The sequence below is a fragment of the Acomys minous genome (assembly GCF_964271855.1).
Source record: "Acomys minous genome assembly, chromosome: 15".
NCBI lineage: Eukaryota > Metazoa > Chordata > Mammalia > Rodentia > Muridae > Acomys > Acomys minous.
Window position 1 is genome coordinate 44,492,318 of NC_140497.1, and position 15,963 is coordinate 44,508,280.

Here is a 15,963-nt window from a genome sequence, read left to right on the forward strand (position 1 = left end):
CTTAATAAAATTTATGTTCAATACGTGTAACTTATACTAATTACTTCAACAGAAACTTGAAATTATCAAGATAAACGAATTAGTTTTAGTTTTAGTCTTTAAAACAAACAAACAAACAAAACCCAATTGGGTCCTACTGGCCTTCTGCTCACTACATAGCCCAGGCTGGTCTTAAACATCACAACCTGCCTTAGCTTTCTGAGTGCTGACATCACAGGCATGCGCCACGTTGACTAGTTTGAATCAAGACGTCTTGACTGACTTTTGTGTTTCTCTTCTGCCTGTCTTGCTCTATGTGTGTTTGGGGTTTTGTTTGCTTGTTTGTTTTGTTTTGAAGGGAAGACTTATTTTGGCTTATGTTGGAGGAAATACTCAATAATTGGGGTGTCTGTCAGGTTGCCTCTCTCCTTGAAGGCAGCCAGAAAGAGAGGGTTAACAGAGCAAGGAGGATCCACCATGACTGTGGCTGGTACCTTTATCTGGGCTGTGGCCCTAGAGCAAATCAAAAGGGAAAAGGGGAGAAAACAGCGGAGCATCAGCGTTCATCTCTTTCTGCTTCCTGACTGCAGCTGCGCTGTGGCTGACTCCTGGCACTCATGATTTCCCTCCCCAGTTCAACCTCTCAGGAGAAGCCACAGAGCCACAGTGGGAGGTGTTTTCCATGGGTGCTTCCCAGTGCAAAAATAATAGAAACAGAAATGAATCCTCAACCATGTCAACTAGGCTTTTTAAAAAGCTTTTATTTACTTGTCTAATTTTAGGGAGGAAAGGGTTGTTTGGCTCATAGGCTACAGGTCATCATGAAGGGAGGAAAAAGCAGGAACTCAAGGCGGGAGCCGAAGCAGAGACTCTGAGGAACGCTGCTTAGCGCCTTGCTTCTGGCTCATGTTCACCTACCCCCTTTTTCTCTTTCATGGTCTCTCTTTTTTTTTTTTTTTTGTCTTCCTTTTCCTCCTCCTCCTCTTCTCAGTTCTTTGAGAGTTTCATAAAATGTGTTCTGATCATATCCACCCCCTCCTTCAACTCTTCCTAGATTCACCTTCCTCTCCTTTGGCCCCTCCCCCAAATATTCTTGCCCTGTGGAGTGGGAGGGAAGGGTTTACCAGGGGCTGCACTCATAGAGAAAACTGTCTCTCGCCATGGCTGTGTGCCCAGCTCCCCTCTCTACACTTAGTTTTTCTACACTCAGCAGCCTGAAGATGAAAGGGTTTGTTGTCCCCCCAGCACCAACCTTCCTTAGAGAGATGTAACTTCGGTCTCAAGCGTCCAGGCTCCTTTTATTCCATTGTCTCCTACTTTTCATTAAATGGATCAGTTAAGCCCCAAGGAATGCCCGAATGACAGCAAATTTGTCTCTTAAGCTTCATCTAGTCTTACTATAAAATCTGGGCAAACTTCGGCAACTTTCATTTCCTGTTTCTAGGATTGTTATTATGGGGTAATGATCTTCTTTCCATTGGTAGACTGATAGCTGGAAGGAGATTTTCATAAAGTATTCTGCATTATTCTTGCTATTTTTTACCTGATGATTGCAATCCTGAGCCCCGGGGTGATAAATCTTCAAATTATATCAATTGCTTTACTTTTGTGTGCCTTCCAATGACTATTTTTTTCTCTTTTATGTTTTTAAAATGTTTCCAGTCGCCACTTACCAATGGATCCTTCGTTAGATACTTTTTTTTTTCCAGAGTAGAAACAAGCAAACAGTATTTGGAACTTACTGTGGCACTCAAAATCTGCCTCCTACTCCTGGACCAGTCTTACTATGTAAGAATGTAAACCCCTGATGGTTTTTGTTCTCTTTTCAAACTCAAACAATTAGTTTAAAAGTAAGTGGATGTCAATTTCCCCCCTCTCTTCTTTCGAGTGATGCTTTAAAATATGGATTTTGAGTCATGAACTTTTTTTTCTTGCCTCCATGTGCATGTGGTGTGTGTAACACTGCCCGGGTCTGTATTGTGTTGTATTGCATTGTATTATACAAATAAACTCTATATTGGAGCCGCAAACACACTTATCTTAATCTGGCATCCTGATGAGACAATTGAAAAACATGTTTTCCTCTCTGTGGGGAGTGATATTTTATTTCATTGTTATGCCGTTTGCAGGGATCTGGGTTATAGCATGTTTCTTCCTACAGTGTGTACTCATCACAATGCCGTGTCCTAGTGGCGGGTTGTTTATTCCCAAAGAAAGGCGTGTGTTCTTTCTCTGCATGCCCTGACTTTGTGGATTTCTGTTTGTGTGTGTCCCCCTCCAAGTCTGGATAAGAGAAAAACCTGTCAGCTCCCTCAGCAGGACGGAAAGGCCTGCAGTGCTTCTTCCCTGCAAGAGCTCAGTGCCTGCTGCTGAGCCTGCAGAAAGAACAGGCAAACTAGGCCAGGCGAGCCGCCTCCTCTCTTCTGACTCCCCCCCCCCCCCATATACTCATAATGGGGCTGGGGAGTTGCCTTTTAGATCTTACACTCATATTTGGATCTATTTTTATGTTTCTTTCTTGATCCCAAGAGGAAACTGGGAGCCAGCACACAATGCCAGCGTGATATCAAACAGCTCAGCAGCTGACCCTGGAAGCATGAATCACACGCCTGCTTCCCTCGCAGAAGCCGGATTAATCCTGAGTAGCATGCTGTGTAAGGTTTTCTTTATAACGGTATGCTTCAATGGACCCTTCTTGCCTTTGTAACAAGTTTGTTTACTCATTTCGTCAGTTTGACGGCTTTGGTATTAAAATGAATAACCATAATTTCCCAGGCCTGATGTACTTCTCATCCAGGAATTTTAATCTAAATGTAAAAGAGTGAGTTATAATGTACAAGTCCTTAAGCAAAATATTGAGTAAGGCTTACATTAATTACTGTAAAATGAATTTGCCTGTGCTGCGTCAGTATGTGGAGGCACATGTTACTGTAAAATGAATTTGTCCGTGCTGCATCAGTATACGGACACACATGTTTCAAGCAGGATTCAAGTCTCTCCTCCTTGCAACCTTAGGCTATCCAGAGATTGGAAAGAGCTGTAGTATCTGAGGGATTTTTTTTTTCCTGCCTGTGTAGAATTTTCTTCTTGTCTAGTGCTGCCCTCTGGTGACTATTTCTTAAATTACATGCCTACAGATTTTACAGTTTAGCCTAAGGTAAATCAATAAAAGTATGCAAGATACTCCAGTTTGTTTGGAATCATTTTTAGCTGCCAAATAAAAATTCCAGGCCAGAGCACACTTGATTCTAGAATTTCCCTGTTTAGAAATATTAAACCTGGTTTAGATATTCACATGCGTGTCCATGTAAGCTACCTAAATCTGTTTCCTGCTTGGGCTGAAAAGAAGAGATGAGTTTAAACCAAGAAACAAAGTTTTTTTGTTATAGTATCTCCCTTTAATTTTAGAGGATATTCCTCCAAAGAACAACGAATGCTGGTTTTACTGACAGGCTTCTTGAGCTTATTTAAGGATGATGAACCTCTGGGCCTTCAGAAGAATCAAACAGTTTCACAAAGCTGCTTGGTTTAAAGTGAAGTCTATGTTGGCCTGACTCTACGGCCCTTTATCTTTCTAAGAACACCCTGGATAATGACTAGTTGGAGAGTGTTAGAGGGTGTAGGTGTTATCTGACGGGATTAATCCTTGACTGGCTTTTGAACTTGCTGCTTCTGCGATTGTAATTCAGGATGGGAAGGGCAGGAAGAGAGAGAGAGGGAGAGAGAGAGAGAGAGAGAGAGAGAGAGAGAGAGAGAGAGAGAGAGAGAGAGAGAGAGAGAGAGTTGGGAGGGGAGAAGTGTCTTTTAGCAGCTCCTTATGGCCCTCAGGATGTGTAGGGTCATTGCTCAATTGTTCATTTTGCTCAAGACTCTTTTGTATGGAATGTGTACATGAGGCACGGAGTCTCTCGAAGGCACATGAATGCTCCAGCCCAGCCCACTTCCGTCTGGTGTGCAAGACAGACAATTGAGGAATACAGCTACAACAGTGCAGTTATGCCAACAGGGCACGTGCTTGCTTCCTTGTCTTGCTGTTTTCCTAAGATGGTTATGATGGTCCATCCCGAGAAACTGGAAACACTGTCAGGGCATAATGCTGTGACTGTGGGCTTGGCCTTCTGCAGAGGGAAGTGGGATGGGAAAGGCCTTAGCTGTGCTTAGCAGCTGTTTTTCTTTGTAACTATGACTATTGATTCTTGTTAAACCTGTGTGATGCATCCCATACCTTTCTAGTGGAAATATTTCATTCTTCAAACCTGAACCATGCAGTGCTAAACACTATCATTTCTTTTTCACGGGTAATCCAATTTAAGGAGAGACCCATTTATAAAGGCTTTCACAGTTTAAGTTGGATTAGAAACCACACTTTCCTTAAGTGAAGCTGTAGTGAAATGTCTTTCAATCAAAGCAGTGCATCGCCTGAAAACAGCCTGTGGGGTGTGTGTCGGGGTGCTGCTGCCTCAAATTTACGTTGCATGCACGATTAAGAACCACTACTGTGCAGGACGCAGTGGCACATGCCTTTAATCCCGGCACTTGGGAGGCAGAGGCAGGAGGATGTTTGTGAGTTCGAGGCCAGCCTGGTCTACAACAACAACAACAACAACATCCAACCAATGAAACAAAAATAACCAAACAGACAGCCAGGAGGGAAAATTAAGGTTAGACGAAGTCTCAAACACAAAACATAGCCTTTTATTAAAACTATGCAGTTTTGTTGGATGAATTCCCTCACAGTCTTTGGGTTCATTGCTTGAAAACTGCTATTGTGGGTAAGACAGTAAGAATGTGTCACACCCATCAATTCTACTACCATCTTTCTATCTTAAAAAATAAAATAGTTTCTAGAATTGTGCGAGGAGTTGCAGAGATGGATGGCTCAGTGGCTCAGAGTTGGATTGCTCAAACATCATGAGGGACCAGCCCTGAGGAAGTGGGATTGAGACAGGAGAATGCTAGGGCTTGCTGGCTTCCATCCTGGGAAGAAAATGCAAGGCCCAGAGTTCGGGGTGAGACCCTCAAGTGAGTAGGTGTCGAATGATGGAAGAGGAGCTTCAACACCTTTTCCTGGCATAGGTGTGTGCCCCCACACGTATACACGGGCACATACAAATAAATAAAGGTTAGCCCACAAAATAGTGCCTTCATTGTGACACTCCTGAATATACTTTGCTCTTATTTATCCTCCAACTCCACTCCTCTGTCTCGTGGTATTAGCTCCTTATTACCGGTCACCACTGTCCTCTCAATAGCTCCCATGTGGCTTTCATGTCTCTCATTCTACAGGTATAGTTTTCCGTGTGTGTGTGTGTGTGTGTGTGTGTGTGTGTGTGTGTGTGTGTGTGTATGCATTCCCCATTCAATTGCATGTCTCTGCCTAACCAGACCTGGGCTGTTCAAGCCTCGAAAATATGGGTTCTAAATGACCAAACTCGAGTTCCAATGTGTGCAAGGCAAGCTCGTTAGTGGCTGAGCCATTACACCCATCCTTGTTCTCCCAGATGAAACGTGTTTCTATTCCTTATCTTAGTCAATGGTCACACTCCATGCTACCCTCAGGTCCCCCCCCCCCCCCTGCCATGGCTTCTGACTCACCTGTTCATGAGACCAGGTCCTTTCGGAGCCATCCTTGATGCAGATGTCCAGCCTCAGCTCCGTCCCTGTGGCTCCATGCTTGCTATCCACACATAAGTTGGCCGCCACGTTTCGAATCTGTACCAAGAACACGTCAAGCACGGGGCTGGGTTACTATTCCTCACAGTCCTGGCACTGATAAAGATCCTCCACGGTCTGTCTTTTTGATGACAGGACTAGAAAGACACCTTGAATTTATATGCAGCTTGTCAAAGGGGGAAAAAAATGACGACGTGAAATATAACATGGTCTATATGTGAAAGAACATGACATAGTCAAAAGACCAAATTACATCTAACTTGTTGCAACAAAATTAGTCACTGATAACGTGGCAGAGGGACTGGCATAGAACCCCGACTTCCCCTTGGTGGGGAGGCCTGGCGGCACTCAAAGAAAGAATAAGCAGGCTGCCAAGATGAAACTTGATAGCCTATGGCCATATAGTGGGGGAGGAGGTTCCCCCTCTGTCTTATACCTAGAGGAGGCGAATAGGGTGAAAGCGGGAGGGAAGGAGGAATGGGAGGACACAAGTGTTGGGATAACAATTGAGTTGTAATCTGAATAAGTTAATTAAAAAATTTGAACAAGTGTGTGGTGACTAAATGATGGACCTTTGGGAAGGTTTTTTACCATATATTAAAAAAAAAATTCCAAAAAAAAAAAAAATACAATAAAAGAACCTCAACCTCTATAATGAGAGCGTTTTTTCATCCAGGAAGGGCTTAAGATGGAATTTGTTATTCCTCTTCAAGCACCTCTATCATTACCCTCCCAGTGGGGAGAGAGTCCCCAGTAAGTGCTACAGGTAAAGTGTATGGTTAAGGAAAAGGGCTCTTCGGTATCGCACAATTCTGTGCAGTCTACAGTGACCTCAAGCTCTACTCCGGCTGCAGTTGGCTTTTGTCCCAGGTTAGCATTTCTTCTGGATGACGAGTTCAAGGTCATCCCAGAGGATTATCTATACAGGCTGAGGATTATGTTGCATAGGACAGTCCTTTCCAATTATTATATTAGTACTAAATAGTTAGAGGTAAGTAAAGGGTTAATATGGGAAAAAAAATCCCAAGAACTGAAACAGCAGAAGTGGAGTCTGATGAGGGACAGGTCCTTTGCACTTTCCTTCTACCTGGAGGACCCGCTGGTCCTCTGCTAGCATCATTGACACAGCCCGTCTTTTTTATTTTTTAATATTTATTTATTTAAGTATACAGTGCTTCACCTTCATATATGCCTGCATGCTAAAAGAGGGCATCAGATTACATCATAGATGGTTATGAGCCACCATGTGGTTGCTGGGAATTGAACTCAGGACCTTTCGACGAACAGTCAGTGCTCTTAACCTCTGAGCCACCTCTCCAGCCCCGACACAGCTCGTCTTAAGGCTGGATATTAGAGGTGGTGACACAGGTGCCCGTGTTACACAAGCAGCCCCCCTCGTATGCTGATAGTAGCCCCGAATTATTATCTCTTGGTATGTTTAAAGATGAACAGAAGAATAGAGTGCGCCCAGCTGTTAGGTTTTGCTCTGGTTCTTTTGACTGGAGGGAGGAGATAAGCGAGAAGATAACCCAGCCAAGTCCATTCATTGTGGACTCGGTCAACAATACTGGGAATTGGGAAAGGAAGTAATGGAACCAGGATAGAGACAATGTAGTGGGAGCTAGTTCAGGTTCTGTGTGTGTTGGGGGTTGAGGTGGGTTGAATGCCCTGCAGGAGATGGTAATACTGGCACTTGTTCCTTGTTCAGAGAAGATGGCAAGAGGTCTGCCAACTGCTCCGGGACCTCCGAGAAGGTCTTTGTCTCCCGTGTGAGAGGTGTGTGAAATAAAGCGAAATTTGATATGTCCGACATAGACGACAGGGACAATTATGGATTTCCCACCTCCAAAACAAGCACCAACCCACCACTTGCAGGTGGGTACGGACGATCACACTGGTCCTTGCTCTCTCGACACCTAGCAGCTCCACACTTGGACCATGAATTAGGGACATTGTTCACCACCACCCCTTGTAAACCCATTGCATCCTCTTCTTGGTACCAAGCAAGACCCGGCAGTTCACAAGAGTGAACTTGACTGCTCATCAGAGTATAACTGATTGATCACCACTTAAAAAAAACAAAAACAAAAACAAAAAACAACTTACTTTATCCTTCCTAAACAAGGACTAAGGGGAAACATTCTTTTGGGATTTTGGATGGGGGAGGGAGAATCAGGCACTTGGAGGGGCAAGAAAGAAGAAAAGCCTTTTGTAAAAACACTTTTCACCACGTGTGTGAAAAGGCAACACACATGCTCCTTTAGTAAAATGGTAACACGGATAGTTTCAATATCACTGTCCCGTGCATGTGTGCATGTGTGTGTGTGCGTGTGTGTGTGTGTGTGTGTGTGTGTGTGTGTGTGTGTGTGTGTGTAAAGGGGAGGCATTGTCTTGCTTTGCATCCCAGACTGCCCTGGAACTTTTGATCCTCTTGTCTCAGCCATCTCTACTGTGTCTGGTGAGCTAATACTGTCCTGAGCCCAGCTCACTCTGCAAAGCTCTGGCTTTATCTCCCCCGCTGGGTCCAGTATGTAGCTTTTCTGAAGCTGTCTGTCACCTGAATAACTGCCTAACAGCACTCTGGGAAGGTCTGTCTCTGCACCACTGGGCCTTACAATGCCCTGGCACATCCTTGTTAAGAGTTCTCAAAGCGTATGTTGCTGTCACCTTTTTGGAGCTGCCCTTCCCTCTAAAGCAGTCTAGGAGCTCCAAACCACACTGATGAAGGGGAAGCCACTGTTTTCATATTTGTAGGCACTTGGCCACAGAAGGAGAGGCTATTCCACAGGCTTGGCATTTAAGTTTGCCATCCATGGCTCTCTACTCTTACAAAAGGAGAAATGAGGGGGCATCTCAAGCTAGGGACATGAGCAGTGGCCCTGCCAACTCAGCTCATCCACATGACCAGCCCTCCCAGGGAGCCTCATTCTGTTTCCAAGGGTTAGGAGCCCAGAAGGCCTCTGGCAGGGGTAGAGGACACCATGCTCTTAAATTCTTGAATTTTCTAAACTCTCTCTCAGATGGCAGCTGTGTAGACAATGGAATAAACTGCTTGGCAAGCCAATTTTCAAGTTTCAAAGGCGTAATTGTCTACATCTGTGTAAATTCCAGCACCAAGTTGTGCCAGAGAGGAAATGCTGGGAGTTCAGTACAGGCCAAAGTAGACAGCTGGGACAAGACCAACCCCCAGCCATCCTTCCTTCCTTCTTTCTTCTTTGTCTTTGCATCTTCGTCTCTAGAAGCCTGTGCTCTGTATCTCTCCTGTTATTCACAGACACAGATTCATCAAAATAAAAATGTGAATAGAATCCAAACAGATTCAAGGCTTAAAGACTATAGGTAATAGTATATACAAATGATTTTATTTGGTCTGGGCTCTGCACTGTGTGTGAAAGTAAGGCAGTACACACACACACACACACACACACACACACACACACACACACCCCAAATCTAGGACACAGACTCTTGTACAAATCTGTGATAGAGGACACCACTGTTAGGCTTCATTCCTTTGATGCCTGGCTTCCAGGCTTGGCATTATTAAGTCACATCAAAGGATCCAGAGGAAGGCTAGGAAGGATTAGAACCAGAAGAGGTGCTTGACTAGGCATGAGTGGGAAGAAGGTAAAAAAAAATCAGGGAGAAGGAAATCATGATGGGTGACAGGGTTAAGGAAATATAATCCTTCTGGGCAAGGCTTGGCAAAAGGCAGAGAGCAAAGGCCTTTGGTAGGCATACAGGAAGAATCAGGCTCAAGTTCAACCAACAGTTATTCCCCTATCCAGGAAGCTCTCAGGGAGCTCAGTTGGTTCTATGGTTACCTACCATGCACAACACCCTGGTTCCACCCTCTGTACCAGGTATGGTGGCACAAGCCTGTAATCCCAGCGCTCCAGAGGCATGCCTGCTGTCATACCAGCCTTTAGGGATAGAGGCAGGAGGATCAGAAGGTTAAGGCTCTCCTCGGCTGCTTTATTGTCGAGTTTCAGGAACATGGTTGACTAATACCTGAAATCTTGTCTCAAGAACAAGACAAACAGAAGCAGACAGATCTCTGTGAACTTGAGGCCAGCCAGGGTGACATAGTGAGTCCTTTTTGTGGTGCTGGTTGTTGTGATGGAGGACTAGGAGGAGAAGGAGGAGGAGGGATGGGAGAATTAAATCAGAAAGGAAGAATAGAATGTGTATCAAGTATTAAGGCGATATAGTACACTGTCAAGTGGCAAGAATTGTATGAAAAGGTAGTTGTAAGGATTGAGCAGATGCATGTTTTAGGCAATATACAGATGCAAGTGGGCCCGGGGATGTTGGCTGCCACTTATTTTTAAAGCCAAGTCATGTATGAGATGGGGGTGATGTCACAGTCAAATCACACCTGCATTACGCTTTGAGCCCTTCAAATACTAGGCAATGACAACCAAACAGGTTTTTCAGCGTGCGACTCATTAATTTTGGAAATATTACTTCCAGTTGCTCAAGATCCCAGGCAACACCATGTCACACATGCCCACCTCTCTTCTCCCTTTCCCCTTAATTAACTTCTGCCTGTCGATTTTAGGTCCAGCTGCCACACGGACTTTCACTTTCTTCTTTTCAGTTTCACAGGCTTTTGGTATCTGCTTACAGACTTAAAAAAATGCAGTAAACTATGCATTACACAAAGTTACCGCTTAAAAATGTTCAATTTGGCAATATTAATATATTCAAATGCTGTGTAATTATCGTTATTATCTATTCCCAAGGCATTCTAATTATTCAAAACAGCAACCATTAACCATCAAGCAATAACTCCCTGCCCTTGTTAATGTCTATTCCGTTGAAAATATGAATTTCTGTGTCCTAGGCATTTCGTATCAGTGGATCTTACTATGTGTGTTCTTTTGTGTCCGGCTTATTTCACTTAGCACAGTATATTCAAGGTTTCCCTGTTGTAGCATCTATCAGAACTTTATTCCTTCTTAAAGCTGAATGATACACACACACACACACACACACACACACACACACACCACACACACACACACACACACACACACACACACACACACACGAACCACCCCATCTTTGCTTATTTACATATTGATGGATACTTGAGTTTTATTTCCTGTCTCTTGGCTACTGTGAATAATGCTGCAATAAACCTTGGCATACAAATCTCTGTTTTGAATGCTTCTGGTTATAAACTTAGGACTAGAATTAATACCCTGATGGCAAATGACAGTTCTGAGCTTCACTTTTTAAAGGACTGCCAAACAGTTTTCCATAGAGAGTGCACATTACACTTGTACAAATAATGCACAGGAGTTCCTAAATTTCCACACATTCTGCCAACAGCAACTCTTCATGAAGTATTAGCTCACTTCGGGTTTTTGATTTGTATTTGCCTTATGGCTAGTGACTTTCAATACCATTTTATGATCATTTGTGAATCTTCTTCATAGAAAAATTTGTTCTGGTCTTTTGCCCACTTTTGCTTATATTTTTATTGTTGAGATTTTAGTATATTTGTGTATTATGGATATCAATCTCACACTGGATATGATCTGCACATTTTTTCTGCCTATAAAGTTACCATTTTGCATTAGCAATAGTATGTTTGATAGATGAAAGCTCCAATTTTGATAAAGTCTAGTACATCTTGTTTTCATTTTGTTGCTTATATTTGTGTGTGTGTGTGCGTGCGTGTGTGTGAGTGTGTGTGTGTGTGTGTGTGTGTGTGTGTGTGTGATATTTAAGAAACTGTTGCCAATCTAGTGCCATAGAGTTTCCCTCTATGTCTTATTTTCAAGTTTATTTTATTTTGTGTGTATGTGCTTGCTTGTGTGTTTGGATATGCATTATGTGTAAGCTGCTGCCCATGGAAGCATAAGAGAGTATGAGATTGCTGGAACTGGAGCTTTAGATGGTTGTAAGCCACCATGTGGGTCCTCTGTAAGAGCAGCAAGTATGATGTCATTTTAATTAGTTCTATCTGAAACAACCCTCTTCCCAAATAAGGTCATATTCTGATATATGAATGATGAGGCCTTCAAGAGATCAAGTCTTGATGATGGATGTCCAATAGTTTGAACAAAGTCAGTTGATTGTTTACATGAGAGTCCACTTCATGACAATCTAGACTATTCTGTTGTTACTTGTTTTTTTTTCCTCATCCCTTAGTACAATTAAAAATTTACTGTAGTTTTATGTTTGGTTTTGAAGTAAGTAGTGTGAACCGATGGGCAGTGCTAGCGCACACCTTTAATCCCAGCACTTGGGAGGCAGAGGCAGGCGGATCTGTGAGTTTGAGGCCATCAAGGTTTACAGAGTGAGTTCTAGGCAAGTCAAGGTTACACAGAGAAACCTTGTCTCAAAAACCAAACCAAACGAAACCAACAACAACAACAACAACAACAACAAAAAACAAAAGTAAAACTAACTAACCAACCAACCATGAACCAACCAACCATGAACCAACCAACTGACGAACCAACCAACCAACCAACCAAACAGAACAAACAAACAAACAAACAAACAAACAAACACGAACCCCCTGCTTTTGGAATTTTGATAGGGATTGCATTAAATCTGTAACGTGCTTTGGTCAGGATTGGCACAGCAATATTGTATCTCTAAATCTATAAAAAGGAGGCTTCTCCATTTGTGATGGTCTTCAACTCACTTCAGCAGTGCTTTATAGTTTTACTGTACAAGTCCCAGACCTCACCGAGTAACTTAAGCCTCATTTTTATTTTTAGTGGCGGGAAGGGCATATTGTGTTGTAGTTAGGAGCACAAATTCTCTAACCAGAAGGTCCAGGGTGAGAATGCGCTTTGACAACTTTCTAGCTCTGTGAGCTCACACAAGTTTCTGTCCTCCCAACCCCCCTGCCCCCCACCCCCCACCCCCCTGCCTCTCTCCCGCTTCCCCAAGACAGGGTTTCTCTGTGTAGTCCGGGCTGTCCTGGACTCACTTCATAGACCAGGCTGGCCTTGAACTCACAGAGCTCTGCCTGCCTCTGCCTCCCTGGGTGCTGGGATTACAGGCACATGCCCAGATGTTTCTTTACATTTTTTAGCCTCAATTTTTCACAGAGACAGTAATTCTTTATACGTTAGTTGTATTAAACTGAATATATACACATATATTCATAGATGTCATATTATCCAGCCCATATTAAGTATTAAGTGCTCAATACATGTCAAACCTTTATAGCAGCAGCAGCAACACTGGGACTGAGTGTGATGATAGTAAAGAGATTATTAGATGGCTTCGAGAGTGAAACTTTTTGCAGGTGTTAAATTATGATGATTAATGGAAAGAAATAGAGAATTGTGTGAGTGCAAAGATGGAGACTGATTTAAATGGATAATGACTATCTGAGCTGTGCTGGGGTTAATTCACGATGTGGATCTAAAGGAAGAGATGTCTTTCAGGGACTTTTTTTTTTCCATGTTGAAATTTCAGGGCTTAACAATTATTTGTATATGGATAATGAGAAAGGTACACTGAGTTTGAGATGTCACAACTTTGTAACATATATCTATATCCAAGAGATCATATATTTAGAAATATGCACTATGCCTATTATGGACCCTTGTAGGCATGAATCTGTTCTTAGTATGTGAAATTTTGAGCTTTGTTAATAATAGTGCCAAATTCAAGAGACACCAGAAGACAGAGGTTTCCTTTTTTTATTATTTATTTTTATAATTTTGGCGTGGTGGTTTTCAAGGGAAATGCCAGCAAATTAGTGAGTGAAGTAGGGTAGAAGAGAGAAGCACTCACTGTAGTGGCTCTCAGACTAGCTGCTATGTGTTATGCGCTGCACAGTTCTTCTTCGTTGTCTCTGGCAGCCGAACCACTTCATGGAAGGTCAGTCTCGGTGGAGGAATGGTTGGAGGCCCCTCCTCAACACCTCAATTCCTGCCTTGCTCACATTCCCGGGATCCTAAATGGTATTCATTTATTTTTGAGTTGATGCTTCTGTAGTTTTTAAGAGCCCTAGTTTATCCTTTTACATACAGTACATTGTTAAATGCTAATATTTCCTTGCTCAGAACACTGACGTAATTCCTGCTACCAGACTAGACCACATGCAAATAAGAAAAGTATATAACAACGGTCAAGCAAAGAGTGTGAAGAAAGGAGACAGCAGATGGAATGTTCCGAATGACTCCTTTTAGAAGAGTGCAAAGGCAGTCGTTAGGAAAAGGGCAGGGACGGTGAGAGGGGAGTCAGAGAAGGGCAGGAAAGAGAGCTTGAAGAAGACATGGGAAGCCCAGTGGTGTCCACTCCTATTGGGGAGGCCAACAGGCACGATGGTGGAAGTGTGTTGAGAAGTCTATACGTGACCTTTCCGAGAATAGTTTCTACGGTGTGAATGGGGAAAGCAGACAGGTTGCCCAGTGGATTGATATAAACCGGGAGATAAAAAATTATGGTCAATTAGTAGAAGCTTCTCCTTCTAGAAGCTGGGTCATGATGGGGCAGACACACGCAGGGCCAAAACCGAATTTAAACTGACACAGTTATTTTGGGATACGGCGACTTGAGGCTGGAGTTATAAATAAGCCATGCCGTAATTGATTTGAGGCTTCGAAAGATAATGAAGTACTTTTAGAAATTACAGTCTATAAATACAAAGTTAACACAAGTGCAGTAACCACCCCGACTGGACTTCTCGCTGTTTAAAGTTTTGCCTTACAGCCACTGCACCATTTTTGCTTCAGCAGATCCGTCCTCTCTCTAATTGCTCCGTGCTGGTGGCATCCAACGGCTGTTGGCTTGAAACGATGCCCACAGAGATTTTTTTCCCTCCTATCTTGTACACACTCTCTTCTGAATTCACTATAAGTGTAATTGCTTTGGCATCTCTCTCTTGCCCTGGGACTTACTAGAACTGCTCATTTCAGAAGGCTGGCTTATATTATGCAAGAGAAACATGAGCCCACAGCATAAAGATTGCCCGTGGGCTTTCAGATCCATATAGACTTCACTCCAACTAGTCTTTTACTGAAACCAGGTCTTGCCACTTAAAGTTGAGTGTTGTATTATTAGAAAATCATGTATAACCTCAAAAATAGGAACTTTTAACATTACGGGTCATTTGTCAAAAACAATTCCACCACCCCACCCCCACCCCGACTCCCCGCAAAAGCTGGAAAGGGAAATTTGTGTAAATAAGGGACTTCTTTGGAGATTACGATAAGTAAGTCTTCTCTGATAAAAGGGAAATGAATTAAGGCAGCCGTTTCCACCCATTTTATGCTGAACCGGATTCCTTTACACGCACTGTCAGTTCGGTTTCACTACCATGCTATGTGGTGTGTTCATGTACTCTCCCATCTGCAGCCCCGAGAAAGCAAGTGATTTGCACAAGCTTATATAGCAAATGGGTGACAGGCGAGGCTTGTATCCATGGCTTTGATTCCTGGGTCTGTGCTCTTGAGTTTCCCAGATGGTAATAGTTATAACTCAATGACTAGAAAAGTCTCCTTTTGGGCTGACAAATTGTGGCAAATGGCTTTCTGAGCCTGAAAGAATAGATGGGGATTAATAAAGGCTATGAGTCCTTGGGTTTCATAAAGAAGTACTTAGTCAAATATTGCATCAGAGTCTGAGACACTAAAGCAGAGCTAGAAATAAATCACGGACACTTAGGGGGGCTCTGAGAGACAGAGAGGTGACAATCAGTTCACTGAGCTCTGAGACTCACAGAGAATATTTGGTTACTCATGATGAATACCTCCATAGGTGGTAACTGAGAAGTGAGACGAGGCATCTTGAGAAAGATCAAGGGTGGAGGGGGGGAAACTAGGGGGGAGAAAGAGGAAGGGAAGGAGAAAGGAAGTGATGGAAGGGGAAGGCAGAGAGACAGAGAAACAGAGGGACAGAAACAGAGAGACTCACAGAGAAAGAGACTGACATACACAAACACACACACACACACAAACAGAGATACAGAGGGACAGAAACAGAGAGAGATTCACAGAGACTGACATACACAAATACACACACACACACACACACACACACACACAGAGAGAGAGAGAGAGAGAGAGAGAGAGAGAGAGAGAGAGAGAGAGAGAGAAACAGAGAGACAACAGAGACAGAGACAGAGACAGAGACAGAGACAGAGACAGAGACAGAGACAGAGACAGTGAGAAATATTCTGAGCGTTGCATGAGAGTCTAGATTTTGAATTCTGGTTTTTATTGAACATGCCTTTCCTGCAAAGAAAACTGGAGTGGGCAGAGAAGCGCTGGTCTTAGTCCTTACCTACGTAACTCACTGCACCACGTGTGCCCCACTTGGCTGGCTCCGTTC

At 43.3% G+C, this 15,963-nt stretch overlaps 1 protein-coding gene across 3 annotated transcripts in view; it reads right to left on the reverse strand.

Annotated features, from left to right (window-relative positions):
- Window positions 1–15,963, reverse strand: part of GALNTL6 (polypeptide N-acetylgalactosaminyltransferase like 6) — a 1,047,269-nt gene that overhangs the window by 24,622 nt on the left and 1,006,684 nt on the right. For all 3 annotated transcript variants that reach the window (XM_084760044.1, XM_084760046.1, XM_084760045.1), the window contains one exon: window positions 5,575–5,691. In XM_084760044.1, coding sequence (XP_084616170.1) covers window positions 5,575–5,691 — 117 coding nt within the window. The remainder of the gene's footprint in view (window positions 1–5,574; window positions 5,692–15,963) is intronic.